The following is a 10,415-nucleotide window of genomic DNA, read 5'->3' as shown; positions in this document are numbered from 1 at the left end:
TTTTTTTTTTTGGTTTGAATTGACCGGTGTAGCCTTCGTTCAGGAATCCCCAAAATATTCCACCCATGGTCTTTAATAAGGGCAAATGCTTCAGGTGCCACTGCTTGCTCTCTGCCTGTACCCTGCCCTCCCCTTTCTGTGTGAACCCTCAAGATGCTCTCTATATCTTCCTGGGCCCTTGAGTAACAACCTTCTATATTTCATTTTCCCTTGTGATCTTCATTGAGCTGATGGCCCATCATTTGGCATCCCAAGGCTTTATCTAACAAATGTTACTTTAACAAAATTCACCACAGAACTGGTTCTGGCTAAGAAAAATCTATTCCATTTAGTTTAATTTATTTGTGTAAATTATGTGCTTTTTAACAGTGATTTTTTCATTGGGGACATGTAACCTCATTTTGGCCAATAAAATAGTCAGTTGAGAGGTTCCTGAGTAATATTTTTTTTCTCCTTCTTGAAATATGACATTCCTTCTTTCTCTGGATGTTGCTGTATCTAGATGTGTCAATCAAATTGCAGCTGCTTTGATACTCCCAGCCTGGGGATGTGCCACATCTGAAACTTCCTTGCCTTAGGATAGATATAGTGTTAAGTCAAATAATGAAATTTCTCATTTTTTCATTTATTTGAGTCAGGGTTTTCTATTATATGAACCTAAAAGCATCTTAATACACATACCTTGTTTGATTTTTCTCTCTTATCACTACCAACATTCTATAATGAATGTATGTATATTCTTATGTATTGCCTATCCTGTATATCACTAGATCACCAGCTCTAGAAGAGAAGAAATCATTTTTCTTCTCATCATTGTATTTTCAGTGTCTATAGCAGTGCTTTCCACATCACCAGTTCAGTTTAGTCATTCAGTCATGTCCAACTTTTTGGGACACCATGGACTGCAGGATACCAGGCTTCCCTGTCAATCACCAACTCTGGGAGGTTGCTCAGATTCACATCCATCAATAATCTAAATCAAATCCCTTAGGATTATATGGTGGAAGTGACAAATAGATTTAAGGGACTAGATCTGATAGACGGAGTGCCTGATGAACTATGGATGGAGGTTCGTGACATTGAACAGGAGACAGGGATCAAGACCATCCCCATGGAATAGAAATGCAAAAAAGTAAAATGGCTGTCTGAAGAGGCATTACAAATAGCTGTGAAAAGAAGAGAAGTGAAAAGCAAAGGAGAAAAGGAAAGATATAAGCATCTGAATGTAGAGTTTCAAAGAATAGCAAAAAGAGATAAGAAAGCCTTCTTCAGTGATCAATGCAAAAAAATAGAGGAAAAGAACAGAATGGGAAAGACTAGAGATCTCTTCAAGAAAATTAGAGATACCAAGGGAACATTTCATGCAAAGATGGGCTCGATAAAGGACAGAAATGGTATGGACCTAACAGAAGCAGAAGATATTAAGAAGAGGTGACAAGTATACACAGAAGAACTGTACAAAAAGATCTTCATGACCAAGATAATCACGATGGTGTGGTCACTCATGTAGAGCCAGACATCCTGAAATGTGAAGTCAAGTGGGCCTTAGAAAGCATCACTACAAACAAAGCTAGTGGAGGTAATAGAATTCCAGTTGAGCTATCTAAGATCCTGAAAGATGATCCTGCGAAAGTGCTGCAATCAATATGTCAGCAAATTTGGAAAACTCAGTGGTTGCCACAGCTCTGGAAAAAGCCAGTTTTCATTCCAATCCCAAAGAAGGGCAATGCCAAAGAAATCTCAAACTACCGCACAATTATACTCATCTCACACGCTAGTAAAATAATGCTCAAAATTCTCCAAGCCAGGCATTAGCAATACATGAACCGTGAACTTCCTGATGTTCAAGCTGGATTCAGAAAAGGCAGAGGAACCACAGATCAAATTGCCAACATCTGCTGGATCATCAAAAAAGCAGGAGCGTTCCAGAAAAACATCTGTTTTGCTTTGTTAACTATGCCAAAGCCTTTGACTGTGTGGATCATAATAAATTGTGGAAAATTCTTCAAGAGATGGGAATGCCAGACCACTTGAACTGCCTCTTGAGAAATCTGTATGCAGGTCAGGATGCAACAGTTAGAACTGGACATGGAACAACAGACTGATTCCAAATAGGAAAAGGAGTACATCAAGGCTGTATATTGTCACCCTGTTTATTTAACTTATATGCAGAGTGAAAGTGAAAGTGAAAGTGAAGTTGCTCAGTCGTGTCCGACTCTTTGCGACCCCATGGACCGTAGCCTACCAGGCTCCTCTGTCAATGGGATTTTCCAGGCAAGAGTACAGGAGTGGGTTGCCATTTCCTCCTCCAGGGGATCTTCCCGACCGAGGGATTGAACCTGGGTCTCCCGCACTGCAGGCAGACGCTTTACCATCTGAGCCACCAGGGAAGCCCCCTGGTGCAGAGTACATCATGAGAAATGCTGGGCTGGAAGAAGCACAGGATGGAATCAAGATTGCTTGGAGAAATATCAATAACCTCAGATATGCAGATGACACCACCCTTATGGCAGAAAGTGAAGAGGAACTAAAAAGCCTCTTGATGAAAGTGAAAGAGGAGAGTGTAAAAGTTGGCTTAAAGCTCAACATTCAGAAAACGAAGATCACGGCATCTGGTCCCATCACTTTATGGGAAATAGATGAGGAAACAGTGGAAACAGTATCAGACTTTATTTTTATTTTTTTTTTGCTCCAAAATCACTGCAGATGGTGACTGCCACCATTAAATTAAAAGATGCTTACTCCTTGGAAGGAAAGTTATGACCAACCTAGATAACATATTAAAAACAGAGACATTACTTTGCCAACAAAGGTCCATCTAGTCAAGGCTATGGTTTTTCCAGTGGCCATGTATGGATGTGGGAGTTGGACTGCGAAGAAAGCTGAGTGCTGAAGAATTGATGCTTTTGAATTTTGGTGTTGGAGAAGACTCCTGAGAGTCCCTTGGGCTGCAAGGAGTTCCAACCAGTCCATCCTAAAGATCAGTCCTGGGTGTTCATTGGAAGGACTGAAGCTGAAACTCCAATACTTTGGCCACCTCATGCGAAGAGTTGATTCATTGGAAAAGGCCCTGATATTGGGAGGGATTGGGGGCAGGAGGAGAAGGGGACGACAGAAGATGAGATGGCTGGATGGCATCATCAACTCGATGGACATGAGTTAGAGTGAACTCCAGGAGTTGTTGATGGACAGGGTGGCCTGGTGTGCTGCGATTCATGGAGTTGCAAAGTGTCGAACACGACTGAGTGACTGAACTGAACTCAGCATCCATGAAGTCGGTAATGCCATTTGACCATCTCATCCTCTGTTGTCCCCTTTTCCTACTGCCTTCAATCTTTCCCAACATCAGGGTCTTTTCTAATGAGTCAGTTCTTCCCATCAGATGGCCAAAGTATTGGAGTTTCAGCTTCAGCATCATTTCTTCCAATGAATATTCAGGACTGATTTCCTTTAGAATTAACTGCTTTGATTTCCTTTCATTCCAAGGGACTCTCAAGTGTCTTCTCCATCACCCCAGTTCAAAAACATCAATTCTTAGGTGCTCAGATTTCTTTATAGTCCAACTTTCACATCCATACATAACTACTGGAAACACATTCCATAACACATATATATGGAATTTAGAAAGATGGTAATGATAACCCTCTATGAGAGACAGCAAAAGAGACACAGATGTATGGAACAGACTTTTGGATTCTGTGGGAGAGGGAGAGGGTGGGATGATTTGGGAGAATGGCATTGAAACATGTATACTATCATGTAAGAAAGGGATCGCCAGTCTAGGTTCGATAAAGGATACAGGATGCTTGGGGATGGTGCACTGGGATGACCCAGAGAGATGATATGGGGAGGGTGGTGGGAGGGGGGTTCAGGATTGGGAACCCATGTACACCCGTGGTGGAAACCAATACAATATTGTAAAGTAAAAAAATAAAATAAATAAATAAATAAAAGAAACTCTTGGACTCTGTGGAAGAAGGCAAGCATGGGATGATTTGAGGGAATAGCATTGAAACATGTATATTACCATATGTGAACTAGATCACCAGTCCACGTTCCATGCAAGAGACAGGGCGCTCAGGGCCAGTGTACTGGGATGACCCTGAAGGTTGGGATGGGGAGGGAGGTGGGAGGGGGATTCAGGATGGGGTCACGTGTACACCTGTGACTGATTCGTGTTGATATACGGTGAAAGCCACTACAATATTGTAAAGTAATTAGCCTCCAATTAAAATAAATTAATTATTTAAAAAAAAGAAATAAGAAAAAGAATACTGGAGTGGGTTGCCATTTCCTTCTCCAGGAAATCTTTCTGACCCAGAGATCAAACCCACATTTCCTGCATTGCAGGTGGAGTCTTTACCTCTAAGCCACCTAACCTTTTGTAGGAATAAGCAAATTAATATAGCAATTACAGAAAGATGGGTGAGAAAAGAAAGAAGACAAAAAGCACTAGATTATGTGATCTGTTCAAACTTAAGGACTAATAAAAATGCCAAGTGAAATCAAGTATTTATTGATCTTTTGTAGCTTAAGAGGTTTCAAAGTACTGGGATTCTTTCCATTTAGCCAGGTTGAAAGTGAAGTCAGGAGTGAAGTTATTTTGTTCCACAAATATTATCAGCATTCTACAGAAGTTTCACTTGGATCCTCAAGGGTTGTGTACATAAATCCAGAGGTGGAATTTACATTAAATAAGACAATAGGCCTAATGAAGTAAATAAATATATCTTAAGTTTGTCTTGAAAGATACAAAATAAATTTTCTAAAACACTACAATATCACTTACCAGCTTTGAAAAGTGAGTGAAATGATGTTCATTTCAAAAAAACTAAATTGAAGGGACTCTCTGAGTAAACAAAAATTAAGATAACTCATTGAAATGTTCCATCTAAAGGTATATTTTACCCTAGATATATTTTAAGAACAGTTTAAAATAAAATAAAACCTTTGACTTTTAAATGAAAAAACACACATAATAAATATGCATTTTTATTTCTCATAGCTTTATTAATACCTATAATAATGAATAAGAAAGCATGCAATACAGAATCTGATATCAAATAATTAATACACATTTGCCACTGGACTACATACTGCCTTCCTACACTGTACAATATCCAACCTTCTCACTTCCAAAGCATGGGTACAGCTGCTTTGAGATACTCTTCACTTTCAGATGCTGTATGATGTCACAGAGGAGGAATCTTCTCAAAATACAAACATAAATACATATTTCATAAAATTCCAAGTATTTGAAGCAGGGATAACATAAAGTTCACATATTTTATTTGAAAAAGTATCACAAACAATCACTAAACAATTGCCTTCATGTTTTGTTTTGTGTTTTTTTTTTTTCTTTTCATTTGTGCACACACATTTTTCTGAGTGGCCTTCTCATTACTACTTTTATTGATGTCAACTTGCACTGCTTTTTAAAATCATATTTACTGAAAGAATATGGATGGTTAATGTAAGAAAGTGATTATGAGTTAATATTTTAAGGCCTCTGCATAAAATTCCTCTGGAGTGGTAATTGGTGTGTTAATGTAAAAAAGTTCCTGTTCATATATAGTTCAGCTTCTCTTGCTCCCATGCTTTCCAGGGCAATTGTGCCAGTTAGAAATAGCCAAAATAGTGTCTAATGATTGTGAGACAAGGTTATCTAAATATAACTATAATTTTGATTTGGAAACAAATGTGAAAATATGAAACCAAATAGAAAAGAACAAGAGATGATAACCATAGTGGAAAATATATATCAGAAGAGAATAAAAAGATTAAACAAAAAGATATTCATATTTATCAATGTGGATTAGGAGATATATGCACATTCAGACTTAATATAAACAACAAAAAAATAATGTTGAAATATGCATGTGGGTAAAGCTTAATTTTCCCATGACTGAAAAGGATCTTTTTTTTTGCTTGTGACAAGACTGCATTTTTAGGATTGCAGAATGTGTGATATTTTGAGTTTATTTTTCTCCACTTCAATGAAAGTGTGTGGCAAATATTTAAGAAGGCAGAGGCCCTTCATAAACTGTCACCAATGCACAATAACACTAATCATTTTACAATGACTTTTTTCTAACCAAATTTACATTACAAAAAACAAAATGTTAAATAATTAAATAAGACTACACAAAATGTACTCTAAATTTATCACATCATTTGTACCATATTTAAGTTTGTTTCTAATACATTGACACATTATTAGCTAAAACTTGAAGATAAGTTCAAAGATAAAATGTGTATGCACTTAGCATATAAGATACACAATGTTTGAATACATACTTACAAATGTGGTATATTAACATTATAGCTAGTAAATTAACGATCACATTGATTGTACATGGCAAAAAAAAAAAAAAGAACTTTTGATTGAACATATTATTACCATCCTTGTCATTCAACTGTAATTTCTCATAAGTAAATCAACTCTTACTTTTTCAAGGGAAATATTTTTTTGATTTATAGTAAAATAAGCCTATTTGGAGTTCTGGGACTAAATTTGATGCATTAAAAATATCTGTGAGCTTTGTCAATCTATAGCTCTGTCCATCCACCCAAAGAAAGAGTTTGCAATGTGATGAGAAATATCTCATTGAATCTGAAACCTTGGCAGTAACAGGTTGCCAAGGCCAGACCTAGTGGAAGCTTAGGAAGAGAATGCACAGGGGAGAAAAACTGGGCTCACCCCTCCTTGCTTCTTTGGCTACTTTGAGCCTGCTTCCATTTAAAGTCTCTCTGGTACAAACCCAGAAGAGGGTGCCCAGTCATTTAATATTCTGAACACAATCTAAGTCTGATGGTATAATCAGAGCTAGAAAGGGCAATAAAAGCATATTTGTTCATTCCTATATATCTAGGAAAGGTATCAACACTTCACAAATTTTACATGAGGATTTAAGAGCCACCCACATAACAAAATAGATCACACTATAAGGACAAAAAATCTGACTTTGGTTTTATTCTGATTTTCAACATAGCTAGTAACTATTCATACTACTGACATTCTTTAATAGTCTTTTAATTTCTCCTTTTTAATCACTTTATTTATTTATTTGTGTGTGTAGATCTTAACTAAGAATGTAGAGAGGAAACTATAGGAATAACTAAAATAGAAGAGGAAACGCTCATATTAACTTTACAAGTTTTAGAGACAAAAACATTCTAAAATCTACTGGAAGCACTGATCTTGCCCTTGTGGGTTTTTTCATATTCCCCAGGCCTAAAATCTTCATCAACCATAGCAACAGTAATACCAACACATATATGTGGTCATATTTCAATACATTTTCAAACAGCATCAGTCCTTCAGGCCTCACATGCTCCTAGAATACCAGAATGCTCCAAATCCCTTTGAATATTAACAAACACAAAGAGGGAAGAAAAATCAGTACTATTAATTAATTTGAAAATTCAGTAATTAAACTATAGTAGTTAAAAGTTAAGAAGTTCTACACATCAAATCAGACAAGATTTAAAGAGTTTCATAATGGGAATAATATAGTCTCGAAACGCTATGTAGCCTGCTGGGCACATTAAGAGAAGCTTTCTCAACACTCACTGGAAACCTTCAACAATAAAACTATACACTTATCACAGTTTATAATACAACATTTACACACAGTTTAATCATAAATTATATATCTTTAAGTTGCACATTACGAAGTCTATATCTAATTTAATCAAGAAGAAATATTCACTTGCCCCATCCTAACTAAAACATCAATTGTCTCTTGATTTAGTGTAAAACTGAAACAAGACATTTTCTCAGTTTTTCTATGGAGGAAAATTAAGTTGATGGTGTTTCTGTAAATTGATGAAATGTGTACATAGAAGATCACGACCAGTTAAGAGGACAAAAAATAACATAAAGAATATACAACAAAAGGAAACTAATGTTCCCGAGGATTACTCATGTATTATTTGCTTAGAATGACATATTTTGTTTCATATATGAGATTTTGTTGGGGTTTTCTTTGTGTGTGTGTGTGTGTGTTTGTGTTTGGGGCATTTCTTCTCCACCCCAAGAAGCAGTCATGAACCTCATTTCTCCCTCTGCACATCTCCTTAAACTTCTATACTGTAACACATTTGATGTACATTTCTAATTATGTCTCTTGAAAAGTTCCTTCCTGACTTTCATCTTGTTATCAGTGTTTTGCTTCAGTAGGTTGAGCTAGAATGATAAAAATCCCTTAGTCTTAAAGGTTTAGTATGTGGTTTTATCTACAGTTATATTTATTTGGATTAAGTGTTCAGTACATCCACCTTCTTTGTGATTTTCTCATCTGTTATATACAGATTTCAGAAGATAAGGCCCAATTGATAATGAAATATAGGCTTAAGATGACAGATACAACATGATTTCTGATGCACTTTACACTAAACTACAAAGATAAATTTAACAACAACAACAACAAAAAAAAGAGGCCCTTTTTAGCAGTTAATTGCCTAATTTGGGCACAGTTATTGCACTTTAGTGTCTCGAACTCTACTAAAGAGTAGAGAAATAGGTTACTGACAGAAATCTATAGAGTTTTTATAAGTTCTTTACTGAAAATGTATATAAAACGTATATCAACAATATATTCTTAAAATAAAACTAGAAAACACGAAAATAGAGACAAAAAATGAGATATTTACATTTCCTACTGTTCATTTTTGCAAAAAAATACTAGTAACAAAAAAGTGGAGACAACAACAAATATCAAGCAAAAAGGCAAAATGTTACTTACATCTTCTAATGTTGTCTAAACAAAAGTTTAAATGGAATAAAGGTACTCTTAGAAAATCAGATATTTGCTAGTTTTCCATTGGCTACGTACTGAGTCCAGAAAAAACAGAATGGAAATCAATCAGTAATATTGAAGATGTTTGTGAAAAAAATATATATAGTGCATCAGAAGTAATATATACTATCTTAATATCTGTCATGATAAGACTTTCTATACAAAGGAATGTAACATTTTTCAATTTTTTTAAAATACATTTTTTATTTATTTATGCTATCTTTAATTTTTCATCAGTTTTCACTTTTCAGCATTCAGATTTTTTTTAATATATTCATACTTAATAATTTCACTTTTGGAGATATTGTACATACTATTATTTTATAATTTTGGTTTATAATTGCTCCAATTTCCAATTGGTGATATATAGAAATATAATTAATCAAATTGTAAATTTATTTTAACTTTTGACTAAGGGTCTAGCTCTAGACTTGATTCTGTTATAGGCTTCTATTTACATAGCTATTTACAAATCTAACAATTCAAAGTACTCACTGAAATTGGATTTCAAACTTTGATTATAAACATCTTGTTGGAAAATGTGAAATAGCTGTTTTAGCTTTATAAGGGATGTTCTTCCATAATGGGAGAATCACACCTAGAGGGTCTAGCCTGTTGGCCTGGAGTGAAGGTTGTCAAGGGAATGACTTTAATTGAATCATCACTAGGATGAAGTCTTTTAGACATGGCATAAAAATTAGATCTTGTACTACCTTGTGTGCCTTGGTCAAGAGAAAGTAGTCCTTCGGGGCCAGCACCTTGCCCCCAACCCTGCTGCAGACCCATTGGTGGTTGTGCAAGGCTGCGATGAAGGGCAGCAGGCTGTGGCAGAGGAGGACTGCAGTGGATTGCAGCAGCCTGTGCCAGGGGAGGGCTGTAGTAAAGGGCTGAGGCCTGTGCTGGTAGAGGGCTGTGGCGAAGAGCCTGTGCTAGGGATGGGCTGTGGTGGAGAGCAGAGGTCTGTGCTGGTGGAGGGCTGTGGCATAGTGCTACAGCCTGGGCCATTGGAGGGCTGTGGCAGAGAGCAACTGTCTGTGTCACCAGAGGGTTGCGTCGGCGAAGAGTTGTCTGTGTCTGGGGAGGGCTGTGGCATAGAGCAGAGGCCTGTGCCTGTGAAGGGTTGGAATGCATCAGAGAAGCTGGCATCCAGCAGGCATCAGAGTGGCCCAAGATGAGACATTCTTGAGTGCAGTTGTCAGAGGCCTCTTCCACAGTAGGTTGAATAGTTATTTCTGCAGCTGTTAAGGTGGGAAACAAATGATAAAATTTATGTTTCAAAAGCATGTGTTTATTAGCTACTTAAATCATATTGCTACATGAATGCTTAATAATCTATATATAAATGCATCAGAGACTTCTAATATTTTCATAATTGGTACTGGATTTGTCACAAAGTAATTCCTACAGTAATATAAATAATCCGGAGTGGGTGGATGGCATTTCATTCTTATAAGTAGGATATTTTGGCTTAGTCTCCCAAATGTAGTATTTTAAATTGCGTTTATGACTGTGAATGGAAGCTGTGGTCATTGACCTATACACACAAATCCATTGAAATATGGTCCTGACTAACACAAAATGTTGACATGAGTGAAATGAATGCAAAAACCAGTA

The 10,415-nt window shown here is 36.5% G+C and overlaps 1 protein-coding gene across 1 annotated transcript; it reads right to left on the bottom strand.

Moving 5' to 3' along the window:
* Positions 1–4,983: 4,983 nt before the first annotated feature.
* Positions 4,984–10,085, bottom strand: LOC120882495 (protocadherin-11 X-linked-like). Its single transcript, XM_040266507.1, has one exon. The coding sequence runs from the start codon at positions 10,083–10,085 to the stop codon at positions 9,363–9,365; it is 723 nt and encodes a 240-aa protein (XP_040122441.1). The 3' UTR covers positions 4,984–9,362.
* Positions 10,086–10,415: the final 330 nt, after the last annotated feature.

This window comes from Oryx dammah, unplaced genomic scaffold (assembly GCF_014754425.2).
Source record: "Oryx dammah isolate SB20612 unplaced genomic scaffold, SCBI_Odam_1.1 HiC_scaffold_23, whole genome shotgun sequence".
NCBI classification, from domain to species: domain Eukaryota; kingdom Metazoa; phylum Chordata; class Mammalia; order Artiodactyla; family Bovidae; genus Oryx; species Oryx dammah.
The sequence above is the reverse complement of the archived record's forward strand: the minus strand, read 5'-3'. Positions and strand labels throughout refer to the sequence as shown.